Raw genomic sequence first — 17,995 nt, 5'->3', positions numbered from 1 at the left:
TCGCACAATTTATAGGGTAGGCGCAATTGCGACAATTTTGCGCCAAAAATAGTCAGAAAAAAATGACTAAACCCCTTAGTAAATGCCCCCCATAGATCCACAGAATAAAGAATACATGTCATTTTTACCATAAATTGTACAGCGTTAAAACAAAACCTTCCAAAATTTGCAAAATTGCGGATTTCTTTTCAATTTCCCCACACAAATAGTATTTTTTTAAATTTCATCATACATTTTATGGTAAAATGAGTGATGTCATTACAAAGAACTAGAGGCACAAAAAACAAGCCATCGTACTTGTCTGTGGATGAAAATGTAAGAGTTATGATTTTTAGAAGGCGAGGAGGAAAAAATGAATATGAAAATAAAAATGAAAATAAAATTGACTTCGTCCTTTAAAGTCATAATGGGCTGTGTCCTTAAGAGGTTAAAGGAGTACTCCCCTGGAAATTATTATAGTGTTTTCTTTTTTTTTAAATCACCTGGTGCCAGAAAGTTAAACAGATTTGTAAATTACTTCTAGTTAAAAATATTAACCCTTCCAGTACTTTTCAGCTGCTCTATGTTCCAGAGGAAGTTCTTTTCTTTTTGAATTTCCTTTCTGTCTGACCACAGTGCTCTCTGCTGACACCTGTCCATTCCAGGAACTGTCCAGAGCAGGATAGATTTGCTATAGGGATTTTTCCTACTCTGGACAGTTTTTAAAATGGGCAGAGGTGTCATCAGAGAGGACTGTGGTCAGACAGAAAGAAATTTGAAAAAGAAAAGAACTTGCTCTGGAACATACGGCAGCTGATAAGTACTGGAAGAGTTAATATTTTTAAATAGAAGTCATTTATAAATCTGTAAGTTTCTGGCACCAGTTGATTTATAAAAAAAAAACAAAAAAAAAAAAGTTTTCCAGTGGAGTACCCCTTTAACTGGTCAGCACCCCTGCAACATGTAAGTGGGGGTCTGGTCAGTTTGAATGCCTGCTGAAGGTCTGCTCACTGGCTTAATGTGAGTGCTAGGTCTGCTCTGCTGATAGAGCCTGCTGAGCAGCAATAGCTATAGCATAGCATTATATAGTATTCACAATCTAGAGGGACTTGAAAAGTGCAAATAATAAGAAAAATATAAAAATTTTTATATACTTAAGCCCCTCCCATAATAAAAAATTTTATTTGGTGATTTTTGGTCACATCACCTCCCACAAAAATTGGATGTGATCAAAAAGTCATATTAGTGCTACCAATAAAAACTACAGATCACGGCACAAAAAATTATAATATTTTAATAATGATTTTTGTAATGATTTTAATAATGATATCCGCTAAAGGGATATTCCTGAATTATTTTTTTTACTATGGCACAGAGGCTGTAAAAGGAGTGTAGTTCATAATATAATATCTATACCTGTGTTTGATGGTGATCTTACAATTCTTCTGTGATTTTTGGCCCAATGTTTATTTTTAACATACAAAATGACTGTCGTCTCAGGTTATTCCAGGGTGCAGTGCGACCCAAGACATTACATCACTAGTCAGGTGTTCAGAGGGAGCCTGTTATTGCTACAATGGGTTGAGCGAACGCTGGGTGGGAGAAAGATCATTCTGCAGTGAATTGTAGTTTTGCAACAGCTGGAGGCACCTTGGTTAGAAAACATTGGTCTATTGCATTGAAGGGCGCACAGGTTTGTTTCAATAGGTGAGGTGGCTGATGTATGGGAGGGAGAAAAATGACCTCACACTTACAAAAAAGAAATCATGGGACTTGTAGCTCGAGGGAGGAAACTTCAACAAGAAATTGCCAATTCACAAAAAGCTAGCCACAGAGTTATGGTTGACTCAGAACATAGCTGTTTAGCTCCAAGACCAGCGCAGATCCTTCCTAAACATGTCCATTACTGTCTGGCAGGTACGTACTAAAATAACCTTTATGGTGGAGAACCCTTTAATGGTAAAATGAAAGGTGTCATTAGAAAGATACAGTTGGTTGCGCAAAAACAAGCCGTTATAAAGGTCTGTGAGAAGAATTTTTTTTTATCGCAAAAATGAAAATTGCCTTTGTCCTTAAGGTATTAAAGGCCATGTCACTTTTCTCTAGTGATCTTGCTTTGCCCTACTATCCCACGCACAGATAAAACAAAGCTACTTTGTGTAATCCCTTTGCTGCTCAGGGAAGAGGTAAGCCATCTTCAGATGTACACTAGTAGGCTACTGGCTTAATGGGGTACTCTGTTCCAAATTGCATTGAGGGGGCAGGGCTATGATGTCACCAGCTCCCGACTTCAACTGTTCCAAACGCTGAGCAGCGGAGTACACCTTTAAAGGTTATGGACACCGTTACCATTTTTGTTGTTGCTTTATATCTTAAATGTCAAAAAAAGCTACCACTACTTATTAGAAATTTCCTGCCATTTATCCGCTGCTAAAAAAAAAAAAAAAAAAGATAAATCAGCTGGGCGGACTTTCTGCTCTCTGTGTTAGAGATGGCAACAAGGAGGAGGCGCGAGCTATGTTTTGTGAGCTCTCCTCCCTATCTACAGCTTACACAGACTGTAGATGGGGAGAAAAGCTCACAAAAGGTAGTTTGTAGGGGAGTATCATAGGCTATGCAAGTGTAGCGAGAAAACAACATATTTAACCTGTTAAGGACGGCGGGCGTATCCATACGCCCCCGTTTTAAAGTACTTAAGGACTGAGGGCGTATGAATACGCCCGTGGGAATTCCGGTCCCCGCCGCTAGCCGGTTGGGGACCGGACCGGGATGCCTGCTGAAATAATTCAGCAGCCATCCCGGCACATCGCCCCCCCCCATGTCGGCGATCGGAGAAAATTGCATGTCAATTCAGACATGCGATTTTATCCTATTCGGAGCTGATCGGGTCTCTGGTGACCCGATCAACCGGAAAATAGGGATGATCGGAGCTGTCAGTGACACACCCGATCATCCTGAGGGATAGGAGCGAGATTGCAGTGCTGCGATCTCCTCCTATCCCCTACCATTAGTCAGAACTGAGTTCTGACCAATGGCAGTGCACGACAGGGGGTTGCCATGGAAACCCCTTGCTCTGCCCACCCCTGGATGTCGTGCAGAACGGGGGGAGAAGATGGCGGCCGGTACCTGGAAAGAAGATGCTGTGGGGACCGCCGATCATCGCTGGAGACTGCGGAGATCAGTGGCGCAGGTAGGGAAGCGACGGTGGGGGGGAAAGCAAGGGGGCAGTAAGCGATAATTACTGCTGCCCTTCCTAGTGGTTGCCAAACTGCAACTCCCAGCATGCCTAGACAGCCAAAGGCTGTCTGGACATGCTGGGAGTTGTAGTTTTGCAACATCTGGGAGGTCACAGTTTGGAGACCACTATTACAGTGGTGCCCAAACGGTGGCTCTCCCGATGTTGCCAAACTGCAACTCTCAGCATGCCTAGACTGCCCAGGCATGCTGGGAGTTGTAGTTCTGTAACATCTGTCCCTTCAGATTTTGCAATTTTCATGAAAATTGCTGCTATAGTTTGAAGCCCTCTAATTTTTTCTAAAAGTAATAAATATGTCTATTTTATGATGCCAACATAAAGTGGACATATTTTATTTGTTAATCAATATAAAAGTTATTTGGAATATCAATTTTCCTTACAAGCAGAGAAAAGTTAGAAAGTTAGAAAAATGCAACATTTTCTAAATTTACATGAAATTTGGGGATTTTTCACAAAGTAAGGATGCAAGTAACGACAAAAATTTACCACCAAAATAAAGTAGAATATGTCACGAAAAAGCAATCTTGGAATCAGAATAATTGGTAAAAGCATCTTAGAGTTATTAATGCTTAAAGGGAAGGTGGTCAGAATTGCGAAAAAGGCTCAGTCCTTAAGGGGTTAATATTGGCCTATGGAGAAAATGTATTTGTACACAAATACACAGCAAGAATAGGATTCTTTACAAAGGTGTCTGTAGCCATATGAAATTTTGTTGAGTGAGCGGTTGCATCAGAATTACATAGCAGTTACTATTGTGCGGTGTAACACATTTCAGGCTTCTGGTGGTCTATAAAAAGCTTTCAATCTTCTGGTCAATTTTCCAGAAGTCTGATTTGGAAAAGACTACTAGGGATGTTATTGCATCTTATAAACACTTCATTTTGGCTGAAGTATGGAAGAAATCCTTCTGCTTTTTTTCTGATAAGCTGTTCTATTAGCTCCCAGCTAAAAACCAGACCAAACTCTGAATATGTCTGCAGCTACAGAACCCAGAGCCAGTTCAGCAACACATGTCATTTCTGGATTCCGCATCCCCTAAATATCTTAAACTAGAATAAGGGTACATGCACACCACATCTTCACTGTACAGTGCCGGATCCGGCTGGGGGAGGTGAAAACCATGCACTCCCGTGCCCCAGCCTGACCGGCGCTGAAATCCATTGACTTTAATGAGCTGACCAGAGTCACCGTTTTACTCCGGTCGGCTCATTTTTGACCCGTATCCGGTTTTCTGACCGGACCTATAAACATAGTATACTACAGTGACTTCGGTCGGCTCATTAAAGTCAATGGATTTCAGCGCCGGTCCGGCTGGGGTATGGGAGCACACTGTTTTCCCCTCCCCCACCTGTACAATGAAAACGTGGTGTGCATGCATCCTAAGATATTTTATTTTACACTGTGTATCTTAGTCAAAATGGCTGCTTATTAAAGCGATATTCCCATGACAAAAATGACATTGCTAGGTCATAGTAGGAACCTGGACTGTGTGCCTATCCAATTCCACAAGTATTCATGTGTCCGTTCAGGACATAAATCGAGGTCCTTTCCCAACAGAAAGGTGCCATAATATATCATTTTTTGTGATATGCAAGTAAAAACACCAAAGAAATAATGTACAAACCTTAAAAGATGGTTTAGTAAACTCTAAATTGATCAAAAGAACTATGGGGGAATTTATCAAAAATGGCTGTGGTATATGTCTCTTTTGTAAGCTTGTTTTCTTGTGTAGATTTTGGCCTAAGTGCACAAAATTTGTCAATTCGGCACACAGCGTGTGTTAAATTTGGCACAGATTAAACCTCGCTACAATAATCGCTCTCTACATGCACATTTTGTACATGAGTGGACTGGGGTCGTGCCTTTTGAGGGCTGTTTGTGCCAAAATTAGGCAACTTTTTAAAATGTTGCACATAGTAAACATTGGAACCAATGCACAAACTATTTAAAAAAGCAACTACTGTGGAACACCCTCTAAACCGAACGATAAATCCCCCCCCCCCTAGATTACCCACTCTCTGAGGAAAGGTAACACAATTTGGTATGGGTGTGGTCGCAACCTCACATCTAATCCAAATATCACAAATCTACTCATGAGCCTCAAAAGCTGCATAATGGGGGAGCATTCATAGTGTTTGCGTTTTACTTATTATTATAGTTTATTTCTATAGTTTATAGGCTCCAATGTTAAAGAATATACAGCACAGTATACTGTTATATATGTAATGCTGCATTTGTTTTATTTTTTCATGCACAGAAATCACTGGAAATAGATGAATTGGGCCCAAAACGCATAGAGGATTTGCAAAAGGAGGCTGATAAATGGAATACAACTGCTGAAGAGGCTGAACGCTCTATACAGAATATCACAGTGAATTATTTCAAGGAGACTTCGAAAGCACTCGCTGGTAAGAGAACAGTAGTGAGTGCAGGAGCTGTGCTCGCTTCAGAACAGTTAGTGTCCACTACTATCAGTAGACAGGCTCATACTGCTTATGCAGGTCAGTGGCGATCCCACCACTGCCTGGCATTTAACTCTTAATCAATGCTGATCATGGCATTTAAAAGGAAAGTGAAAGCTGACAGTAGCTCAGTGGAGCTCCCTGAACCCCCACAACATAATTGTGAGGGTTCCGTGAGCTAAAATGGTGGAGGAGACTCCCCTTACCTGACGCCAATTGCCAATTCACTGATGAATCCTGGCCTGCAGACTTGGAGTTAATGCTCAGGCATGTGTACAGAGTTGCCTTTTCTTCAGATTAATGTTGAGTCCATTTTGAAGCGTACACAACAGATAATGTAATGGCTTGTAATAGCATACTAGGTGTTTTTAACTGGGTTCAGATGTGGTGTAATTGTTGTGATTTTCTGTGTAATTACAAAGTGGAAGTACAAACAGGGAAAAAATCTTCAAGCACTTTAGGATGAGCTGTGGATCTGCAATACTCTCCAGGTGGCGTATTTGTTCTGACATTTGGCTGCAAATTTAATTTATGGGAATAAACTCAGCTAATTGTGTTGAAAATCCATAGCAAATGCATACAGAGTTTGCTGCAGGGTTGCAATTCACACCACAGTGGTAATTTTCTACGGTATTAGAACCTAATTTAATGTGAATTATATTAATAAGCTTTTCCAATAAATGTGCCCCCCAAGGGCTCCCGATGCTGTCCCGCTGCTCCGGCGTCTTCGGGATCCTCCGGCTTCTTCCGCATCTTCTCCGGGGTCCGGGCCTCGCTTTCTGGTGATGTTATTACGTTGTGCGCCAGGACGGCATGCGCAGCGACGTAATAACGATGCCGGAAAGCGAGGCCCGGACCCCGGAGAAGATGGGGAAGACGCCGGAGGATCTCGAAGTGGACCCGGAGCAGTGGGGATAGGTAAGTGAACCTGTCCTGGATGCTTAAACTGCTATCTGACAGCAGCTTAAGCATTTTGCGCTGTCGGATAGCAGTTAATGCGATGGCCCCGACATATAAAAGCATCGTATGTCGATGCTGACATCGACATGCGATGGCCTCTGAGAGGCCATCGTATGTCGATTTTATCATATGTTGGGGCCCTCGCATGTCGGGGGGGGTTACTGTACCTATATTGCAGAACAGTGTATGCAGTCAAAGGATTGCAAGTAATAGTCCCCTATGGGGGCTAAAAAAAAAAAGTGAATAAATGGGATTAAACCCCTTCCTAAATAAGGTTGAATCACCCCCCCCCCCCTTTTCCCATAAAAAAAGTAAATAAAAATAAACATGTGGTATCACCGCATGCGTAAATGTCCGAACTATAAAAATATATCGTTAATTAAATCGCACGGTCAATGGCGTGCACCTAAAAAAAAAGAAAAAAAATCCAAAGTCCAAAATAGCTTATTTTTGGTCACTTTTTATACCATAGAAAATTCATAAAAAGCGATCAAAAAGTCAGATCAAAACAAAAATGGTACCGATAAAAACTTCAGATCACGGGGCAAAAAATTAGCCCTCATACTGACCCGTATGTGGAAAAATAAAAAGTTATAGGGGTTAGAAGAGGAAATTTTTAAACATATAAATTTTCGTGCATGTAGTTATGATTTTTTCCAGAAGCAAGGCAAAATCAAACCTATATAAGTAGGGTATCATTTTAATCGTAGGGACCTACAGCATCCTTTTTACCGAAAAATGCACTGCAAAGAAACGGAAGCCCCCAAAAGTTACAATTAGTTTTTTTCAATTTTGTCGCAAATGGGATTTTTGGGTAAATCGCCGTAGATTTTTGGGTAAAATGATTGTCATTACAAAGTAGAATTTGTGGCACAAAAAAAAAAAGCCAAAATTGAAAGGGTTATGATTTTTTAAAAGTAAGGAGGAAAAAACAAAAGTGGAAAAACCCTGAGTCCTTAAAGGACAACTGCATCGGCATTACACTTATCCCCTATCCACAAGAGCAGCACAGCAGCTAGTCCTAGCACAGGTAGAGTAGTAAAGTACCGCGCTATACTGTAGGGAGGTGCTACTAGTAGGGATCGACCGATATTGATTTTTTAGGGCCGATACCGATAATCTGTGAACTTTCAGGCCGATAGCCGATAACTTATACCGATATTCCGGTACAAGTTATCGGCTATTTCTAATGTGGTTCTAAGGAGCTAAAGCTAGAGTTGGTACAGCTGCTATGGACATGGAGCCTTGTTTAGAAGCAGCAGGGGTGCAGCGAAAACAGCACTATTTTCAGGTACTTTGCTGCTGATTTTAACCATAAGCTATCACCGAAAAAAACACTAAAACATAACTTTTAATATTTAATAAAATGTCATGGACAACCACCCAAAGGGAAACTCATATTGTAATGAGGATAAAATTGATACTTAAATCTGGGGATCTATAGATGTTGATCCGTTGAGTAAGTTATGATTCACAAATTCCAATTCTAATGATATATATTTTTATAACAGCAATGCAAAAACACATGGAGCTGGATGGAAGGAGATTTGGACAAGCCACTTGGGCTTCAGCAATTCCTAGACTGGAAAGGATCAAGTCTATGTTGGCAAAGGAAAGTCTTCAGCATATGAGATCAAAGGAGCTGTGCCTGAAGCAGAAGAGAGCAGATATTAAGCAAAGTGTAAGAGATTACTTTTGTAAAACTCCCCCCCCCCCCCCCCCCCCCCTTTCAGTGGTGAGATGAACCCCGGCATGTCCTAATCCTATCTCCCAGCATATTATACTGAGGAGAAATGTTACACCTCCACAGGAGATCTCTGGCATAATTTACACCCTCTTCTGGAATAAATCTAACTGGCAGCTTGATACCTTGTTCCATCAGCTAAACACCACCCTCTTTCCCCCCCCCCAGAAGTTGCATAAATGAGTATTCCCCCCCTTTGTGTATGTTGATAGATAAACATCACAGCTGTGGTTACTTGTTATTACCTGTATAAATAGCAAACAAGAGGAGACACGTGTAGAGTAAAAACCTGAGCAGAATCCACTACAGCAATGGCACAAAATGCTGTATTTGTATTAGATTTTAGGGCATGTAGACATTATGTGCCATGAAGGTTTGCATTATAAGGGGACTCTGTATCATGTAACAAGTGCCATTCTTAATTATATAAATAAAAATAAAAAAAAATATATATATATATATATATAAGAGAGAGATATATATATATATTTTGGTAAGGTGTTAAAGGGGTATTCCAGGCAAAACCTTTTTTTATATATCAACTGGCTCCGGAAAGTTAAACAGATTTGTAAATTACTTCTATTAAAAAATCTTAATCCTTCCAATAGTTATTAGCTTCTGAAGTTTTCTGTCTAACTGCTCAATGATGCTTTCACATCCCGGGAGCTGTGCATGATGGGAGAATATCCCAATAGGAACTGCACAGCTCCCGGGACGTGAGTCATCAGAGAGCAGTTAGACAGAAAACAACAACTCGACTTCAGAAGCTAATAACTATTGGAAGGATTAAGATTTTTTTAATAGAAGTAATTTACAAATCTGTTTAACTTTCCAGGGCCAGTTGATATATAAAAAAAAGTTTTGGCCTGGAATACCCCTTTAACCCCTTAAGGACCCAGCCATTTTACACCTTACTACCCGGCCATTTTTTTGAACATCTGACCACTGTCACTTTAAACATTAATAACTCTGGAATGCTTTTAGTTATCATTCTGATTCTGAGATTGTTTTTTCGTGACATATTCTACTTTAACATAGTGGTAACATTTTGTGGCATCTTGCCTCCTTTCTTGGTGAAAAATCCCCAAATTTGATGAAAAATTTGACAATTTTGCATTTTTCTAACTTTGAAGCTCTCTGCTTGTAAGGAAAATGGGTACACCAAATAATTTTTTTTTAATTCACATATACAATATGTCTACTTTATGTTTGCATCATAAATTGACATGTTTTTACTTTTGGAAGACATCAGAGGGCTTCAAAGTTCAGCAACAAGTTTCCAATTTTTCACAAAATTTTCAAACTCACTATTTTTCAGCGACCAGTTCAGGTTTGAAGTGGATTTGAAGGGTCTTCATATTAGAAATACCCCACAAATGACCCCATTATAAAAACTGCACCCCCCAAAGTATTCAAAATGACATTCAGTCAGCATTTTAACCCTTTAGGTGTTTCACAGGAATAGCAGCAAAGTGAAGGAGAAAATTCACAATCTTAATTTTTTACACTCGCATGTTCTTGTAGATTACATTTTTTCATTTTTACAAGGGGTAAAAGGAGAAAATTTATACTTATATTTGTAGCCCAATTTCTCTTGAGTAAGCACATACCTCAAATGTCTAGGTAAATTGTTCAGATACAGGCTATGTAAAAATTGACTTTTCCAGGTGCTTCCCCTCAAGATCAATAATGCTAACAATCCCGTTACAGGATGGTACTTAGGACTTTTTTTGCAACATAAAAGTTTCGAGCCCATCCGCCGGGCTCTTCATCAGGCATATACAAGTATACAAATGACTCTGTTTAAAAGGACCCGGAGAGAAATTACAGCCGGGTCAAAGGTTAACATGACGTCACACATTGGATCACACATCTATAGTTATACATAATAAAACATTCTTAAAACATGACATTTCAAACTATAATTACTACTATGCTCCTGACCATACTCAGTGAGGGTCCCGTTTTCTTTCTTTAGCAGCACTGTAGTCCCCTCATTGCAAGACACTGTCGGGCTTGAGAGCGAGGCTCTTACATCAGCCCCATTCACAAAAAACTAAACCGGAACGAGGCTGACACATAGTACTACACTTTGTAAACAAAGTGCCACGATGTATGCAGCTCCCGTTCCTGTGAATGAAGTCAGAGGAAGATCACAGGTAAGTGATTGGACAATCTCTAACACTTGTAAATATCTTGTTTGGAATTAATAAAAAAAACAATGTCCATTAATAGGACTGTCACACCAAACATTTCACCAGGACAGTGTACCCGGGCACTAATTAATGGTATAAAAATATATATAAAAAATACATATATATATATATATATATATATATTAATTATAATAATACAATAAATATATAAAATCGGTCATAAGTGGGGACCCCACAGGAGAAGAAATTTAAAATTACTAAAATATAATAAAATAAAAAAAACATAATAAATTAGTGTTTAGATTATTAATATAAATGTAAAAGAAAGAACCATGGTATACTCAGATTACAATATTGTTTCTACCGTCTCATTCAAACCCCTAGGTGCAATTGTGGATAATTTATACATCCAAAAGATTTCCTTCTTTTTCAATAAATCAAAACGGTTAGTAAAATCAACAGGAATATGGTCAATGGGAGTGACCGTATAGACATCTCTATCTTCAAGGTGTAATAAAGTACAGTGCCTGGATACTCCATGCAACATGAACTTGTTTCTGATGTTTTGTCTATGTTTGTTTAAGCGATTCCTCAATGACTGGATGGTCCGTCCTACATACTGTAATCCACATTTACACTCAAGGAGGTATATTACATATGATGAGTCACAGGTAAGTCGATGTTTCATTGCAAACTTCTCTCCAGTACTATTAGACATAAAATCTTTTTTTTTTTTCCCCCTGCAGCATAAGCACCTCTTCATATTACAACTATATGAACCCAAAGGTAGGGTGCATTTTTTAGGATTAGATTTATGTTGTTTAATGATACTAGGCGCTAAGATGTTCTTAAGCGTGGGGGCTCTCCTATAGGTGACGAATGGTCTCATAGGTATGATAGATTTTAATAACACATCGTTAAGGACATGCCAATGATTATTCAAGGTGGTTTTAATATTACTTGCTGAATTGCAGAAAGTGGTGACAAAATTCAATCTCTGTTTCTCTTCCATATCTTTATCCGTGTTTTTCAAACAATCACCTTGTGTTTTGTCTTTCACCTTTATCAATGCATCCTGTATAATTGATTTAGGATATTTATTTTCCTTAAACCTATTTGTTAGGACCTTTGCTTGCATTTTGAAGGTGTCGTCATCCGTGCAGTTTTTTCGTACCCGTTTAAATTGTCCATAGGGTACATTCCTTAGCCATTGCTTGTAGTGTGCGCTGTCAAACTCAAGATAGCTATTGACGTCTACTGACTTAAAATGTGTGGAAGTCACAAATCCTTTATTATCATGGGAGATATTAAGATCCAGGAAAGTGATGCTCTGCTCACTGTACTCTAGGGTAAACTTTATACCCCAATTGTTTGAATTAAGTTTCATAAGAAAAGAATCTATTGATGACTCAGGCCCTTTCCACAAAAAGAAGAGGTCATCAATATAACGGCGGTAGGTTACTATATGCGGGGAAAATTCGGGGTCATTAGTAATTAATTCTCTCTCAAAAGCCCCCATAAATAAATTTGCATACGATGGAGCAACCTTTGATCCCATCGCCGTACCATTCCTCTGGTGAAACACCCGTTTATAATAAAGAAAAAAATTATTTTCTAAAATGAATCTTAATCTATCGACGATAAAGACTTTATGAGCCTCAGTGAGATCCGGATCATTGTCTAAAAAACCCTTCACACATTGTACCCCAATATTGTGTTCAATATTGGTGTACAGAGATGTTACATCACAGGTGACAAAATGGATACCTGGCTCCCATGTCATAGTCAGAAGTTGTTCAATTAACGGAGTAGAGTCTCGAAGGTAGCTTGGCAAGGTAGTAACATATTCCTGCAAAAATAAATCAATGTAATGGGACAGATTGCTTGTCAGACAGTTAGTATTGGAAATAATAGGACGGCCGGGTGGTCTGGTAATGGATTTATGAATTTTGGGCAAAAAATAAAAATAAGGTCTGTTGTCATTATGACATTTCAGGCATTTAAATTCATTCTTGTCCTTATTTTTATTTTTTGCCCTAAATTTCTGCAATTTAAATTGAACAACTTCTGACTATGACATGGGAGCCAGATATCCATTTTGTCACCTGTGATGTAACATCTCTTTACACCAATATTGAACACAATATTGGGGTACAGTGTGTGAAGGGTTTTTTAGACAATGATCCGGATCTCACTGAGGCTCATAAAGTCTTTATCGTCGATGGATTAAGATTCATTTTAGAAAATAATTTTTTTCTTTATTATAAACGGGTGTTTCACCAGAGGAATGGTACGGCGATGGGGTCAAAGGTAGCCCCATTGTATGCAAATTTATTTATGGGGGCTTTTGAGAGAGAATTAATTACTAATGACCCTGAATTTTCCCCGTATATAGTAACCTGCCGCCGTTATATTGATGACCTCTTCTTTTTGTGGAAAGGGCCTGAGTCATCAATAGATTCTTTTCTTATGAAACTTAATTCAAACAATTGGGGTATAAAGTTTACCCTAGAGTACAGTGAGCAGAGCATCACTTTCCTGGATCTTAATATCTCCCATGATAATAAAGGATTTGTGACTTCCACACATTTTAAGTCAGTAGACGTCAATAGCTATCTTGAGTTTGACAGCGCACAATACAAGCAATGGCTAAGGAATGTACCCTATGGACAATTTAAATGGGTACGAAAAAACTGCACGGATGACGACACCTTCAAAATGCAAGCAATGGTCCTAACAAATAGGTTTAAGGAAAAGAAATATCCTAAATCAATTATACAGGATGCATTTATGAAGGTGAAAGACAAAACACAAGGTGATTGTTTGAAAAACACAGATAAAGATATGGAAGAGAAACAGAGATTGAATTTTGTCACCACTTTCTGCAATTCAGCAAGTAATATTAAAACCATCTTGAATACCGTATTTATCGGGGTATACCACGCACCGGCCTATAACACGCATCCTCATTTTACCAAGGATATTTGGGTAAAAAAAGTTGGGTAAAATGAGGGTGCGTGTGTGTGCATGTGTATACCCCAATACACTGTTTCTGACCCCTCAGAAGCACGTAGCAACGATGCAGGAGACGCCACACCGGAGCCAGAAGCAGCACGAACCCAACCCCGGCAACAGGTAATTATAAAACCGGGGATGGGGCAGCGGCGCCGATAGCCAGGGGGAGAGAAGCGGCGGCAGCAGGACTCTAGACCCCAGGGAAGGCAGGGGGAGAGAAGCGGGCAGTGATGGCCTCTCTCCCCCTGCCTTTCCTGGGGGCTTCTGCGGAGTCAGAAAAACTGGGGATGGGGGAGGCAATGGGGTAGCGGCGCCTGCAGTCTCTGGACCCCAGGATAGGCAGGGGCAGAGAATCATGCAGTGATGGCAGGTCTCTGGACCTGCAAAAGCCGCTGCAGTTCATTGATTTAAAGCGCCCGCTTTAAATCATTGAACTGCAGCGGCGTATCGGCGTATAACACGCAGATAGACTTTAGTCTAAAAATTTTAGCCTAAAAAATGCGTGTTATACGCCGATAAATACGGTAATCATTGGCATGTCCTTCAGAACGATGTGTTATTAAAATCTATCATACCTATGAGACCTGTCGTCACCTATAGGAGAGCCCCCACGCTTAAGAACATCTTAGCGCCTAGTATCATTAAACAACATAAATCTAATCCTAAAAAATGCACCCTACCTTGTCTAATAGTACTGGAGAGAAGTTTGCAATGAAACATCGACTTACCTGTGACTCATCATATGTAATATACCTCCTTGAGTGTAAATGTGGATTACAGTATGTAGGACGGACCATCCAGTCATTGAGGAATCGCTTAAACAAACATAGACAAAACATCAGAAACAAGTTCATGTTGCCTGGAGTATCCAGGCACTGTACTTTATTACACCTTGAAGATAGAGATGTCTATACGGTCACTCCCATTGACCATATTCCTGTTGATTTTACTAACCGTTTTGATTTATTGAAAAAGAAGGAAATCTTTTGGATGTATAAATTATCCACAATTGCACCTAGGGGTTTGAATGAGACGGTAGAAACAATATTGTAATCTGAGTATACCATGGTTCTTTCTTTTACATTTATATTAATAATTTAAACACAAATTTATTACGGTATGTTTTTTTAATTTTATTATATTTTAGTAATTTTAATTTCTTCTCCTGTTGGGTCCCGACTTATGACCGATTTTATATATTTATTGTATTATTATAATTAATATATATATATATATATGTATATGTATTTTTATATATATTTTTATATCATGAATTAGTGCCGGGTACACTTTCCTGGTGAAATGTTTGGTGTGACAGTCCTATTAATGGACATTTTTTTTTTATTAATTCCAAACAAGATATTTACAACTAGAAACACAATCTAGTAATAATTGATATTATTATATATTGTTCACCCAGGTTACACTGTCTAGGACAGAGAATTTTATCCCTCACCCTTGGTGTTAGAGATTGTCCAATCACTTACCTGTGATCTTCCTCTGACTTCATTCACGTGAACGGGAGCTGGATACATCGTGGCACTTTGTTTACAAAGTGTAGTACTATGTGTCAGCCTCGTTCCGGTTTAGTTTTTTGTGAATGGGGCTGACGTAAGAGCCGCTCTCAAGCCCGACAGCGTCTCGCAATGAGGGGACTACAGTGCTGCTAAAGAAAGAAAACGGGACCCTCACTGAGTATGGTCAGGAGCATAGTAGTAATTATAGTTTGAAATGTCATGTTTTAAGAATGTTTTATTATGTATAACTATAGATGTGTGATCCGATGTGTGACATCATGTTAACCTTTGACCCGGCTGTAATTTCTCTCCGGGTCCTTTTAAACAGAGTCGTTTGTATACTTTTATATGCCTCATGAAGAGCCCGGCGGATGGGCTCGAAACTTTTATGTTGCAAAAAAAGTCCTAAGTACCATCCTGTAACGGGATTGTTAGCATTATTGATCTTGAGGGGAAGCGCCTGGAAAAGTCCATTTTTGCATAGCCTGTATCTTACCTACCGCTGAGTGACCAGATCGTTCAGGAGGGACTCCGGAGCAGCTGACCTCTGACCGACAAGTAAACCTACGTGCCAGCTGAGGTGTTGTGCCCTTAGCACAACATCTTTTGGTAAGCCTGCATTTTTCTTTTGGGGTTCGTCTCCCGCAAAGGTTTCTACGACTTTTGCATATGTCAAAAAATAAATAAAAAATTTTCACTAAAATGTGGGTTTTCCCCAAAATTTAAAATGTTTACATGGGTTAATAGCAGAAAAGACCCCCCTCAATTTGTAAATACATTTATTTGGAGCAAGGACATACCTTATTTTTTGATGAATTTGGCATGGCGGGTGCACAGCAGGTCTTGCTTGAGTGGGAGCGCAGTCAGGGACCTTGAGCTTCACATGGAGCCAGGATGTGGGACCCCCCCCCCCCCTCAATGAGCATTAATGGGGGGAGCACTGAGCCCTAAAATAGGGGAACACTATGGGGGACAACGGGCCGTAACTGGGGTAGACAGGTGGGGTACAGAGGCCCGTAATATGGGGTACAGTGGGCCAGAAAATTATAAATCATAATAAAAAAAGGATATATTCCCAGAATGATGACCCAGAGCGTAGCCAAAACTAAAAAAAAAATATGCCCGCCCCAAACCCTATGCTCTGAGTCATCATTCTGGCAATGTGATGTGTGTGGCCGTCCCTAACCTGTTGCCTGAAATGCGCACCCGCTCAGGTGGAGAGAGAGCGCTGCGCATTTCAGGCAACATAAAAAGTCCCCGATGATAGTGACTTAGTGACCTATGACCCATTTCTGAAAAAACACCCCCATAGGTCTTATCATTTTTTTGTTTTTTTTCTCAGGTTTTTTGGGTAATTTAGTGATTTGTGAGGGTTAAATTTTGGAATGTACTCTGGACTTGGTACATTGGTCAAATTATGGAAAAATCTAATGAAAAGGGAAAATTTGAAGCAGCCTATGCAGAGGCCCGGATTATCTGGGCAAGTGTCACATTGATACGTGGTGTCCTTCCGTCTCCCCTTCCTGTGACACACTCTGGGATCGTCCCGTCCTTCCAGTGTTGGGGATCACACCTGGAAATTGTTGGCCTAGGACGATCCTGGCGCCTATAACTCCAGACCCTTGGGAAGTCCGGCCTGATCTTTCCCGGTCAGCAAAGATCAGGAACCTTAGGACTTCTTCTTGGTACTGGAGGAATGTCCCTGTGTTGCCAGCGTACTGGTATAGTACAAAAGCGTTGTGCATGGCAACCTGTACCAAGTAGACTTTTTTGTACCATGCCCTTGTTTTCAGCATGGCGTTATATGGCTTGAGGACTTGATCTGAGAGATCAACTCCCCCCATATACCGATTGTAGTCCAGAATACAATCGGGCTTGAGGACCGGTCCCACGGTACCTTGCACAGGGACAGGGTTGCTGCCGTTCCCATGAATAGTGGTGAGTATAAGGAAATCCCTCTTAACCTGTTGTTGGTGAAGTATAAGGATATCATGGGTCAGGGGACGGGACTCAACCTTGGGGATAGGCGTCTGGACCAAATTTAGAGGGAGGCCTCTCTGGTTCTTCCGCACGGTCCCACAAGCGGACGTGGATCTGGCGGAAAGGGATCTGAACAGAGGGATGCTGGTATAAAAATTATCCACGTATACGTGGAAACCCTTATCCAGCAATGGGTGCACAAGGTCCCAAACGAGTTTCCTGCTAACACCCAGAGTGGGGGGGACATTCTGGGGGTTCAATACGGTAATCTCGTCCCTCATATACTCTAAACTTGCAAGTGTACCCGGAGGTACTCTGGCAGAGTTTGTAGAGTTTCACGCCATACCGCGCCAGCTTCGAGGGAATATACTGGCAGAAGATGAGTCTCCCCTTAAAACTGATGAGAGACTCATCTACAGAGAGGTTCCTGAGCGGTACATAGGCCTCTAAAAATTTGGCCCCAAAGTGATCGATGACCGGTCTCACTTTGTAAAGGGGGTGTGTGCGGGGAAGTGTGTATTTGGTGCTTGGTGTAAACTTTATATAATAACGGTGTGTGATTTACAACCACACACCATTATTAGAAACAAAAAAAAAGCTGCGGCCAAAAAAAAAAAAAAAAAAAAGGGGTGGCAAACGCAGCTCCCTGAACCCCTAATAGGACCCGGGGTAAGGGATCAGACCTTAATAGGACCTTGGGGGACCTATTAGGGGGTCAGGGGAGATTTTTTTTTTTATTAAAAAAAATAAAACGGATGGCGCACGCAGCTCCCTGAACCCCTAATAGGGCCCGGGATCAGGGATCGGACCCTTGGGGACCTATTAGGGGGGGGGGTTACTTTTTTTTTGTCTTTTTTTTTTTTTTTTTTTTACTTTTATTAACTTTATTGACACTTATTCACCTACCTGTCCCTGCAAAAGTCTGT

At 40.3% G+C, this 17,995-nt stretch overlaps 1 protein-coding gene across 1 annotated transcript in view; it reads left to right on the top strand.

Annotated features, from left to right (window-relative positions):
• WHAMM (WASP homolog associated with actin, golgi membranes and microtubules) overlaps window positions 1-17,995 on the top strand; it is a 77,963-nt gene that overhangs the window by 25,173 nt on the left and 34,795 nt on the right. The window contains exons 3-4 of the mRNA XM_056572181.1: window positions 5,493-5,643; window positions 8,169-8,338. Of these exons, the coding sequence (XP_056428156.1) occupies window positions 5,493-5,643; window positions 8,169-8,338 (321 nt within the window). The remainder of the gene's footprint in view (window positions 1-5,492; window positions 5,644-8,168; window positions 8,339-17,995) is intronic.

Source organism: Hyla sarda, chromosome 4, assembly GCF_029499605.1.
Source record: "Hyla sarda isolate aHylSar1 chromosome 4, aHylSar1.hap1, whole genome shotgun sequence".
In the NCBI taxonomy this organism is placed as follows: domain Eukaryota; kingdom Metazoa; phylum Chordata; class Amphibia; order Anura; family Hylidae; genus Hyla; species Hyla sarda.
The sequence above is the reverse complement of the archived record's forward strand: the minus strand, read 5'-3'. Positions and strand labels throughout refer to the sequence as shown.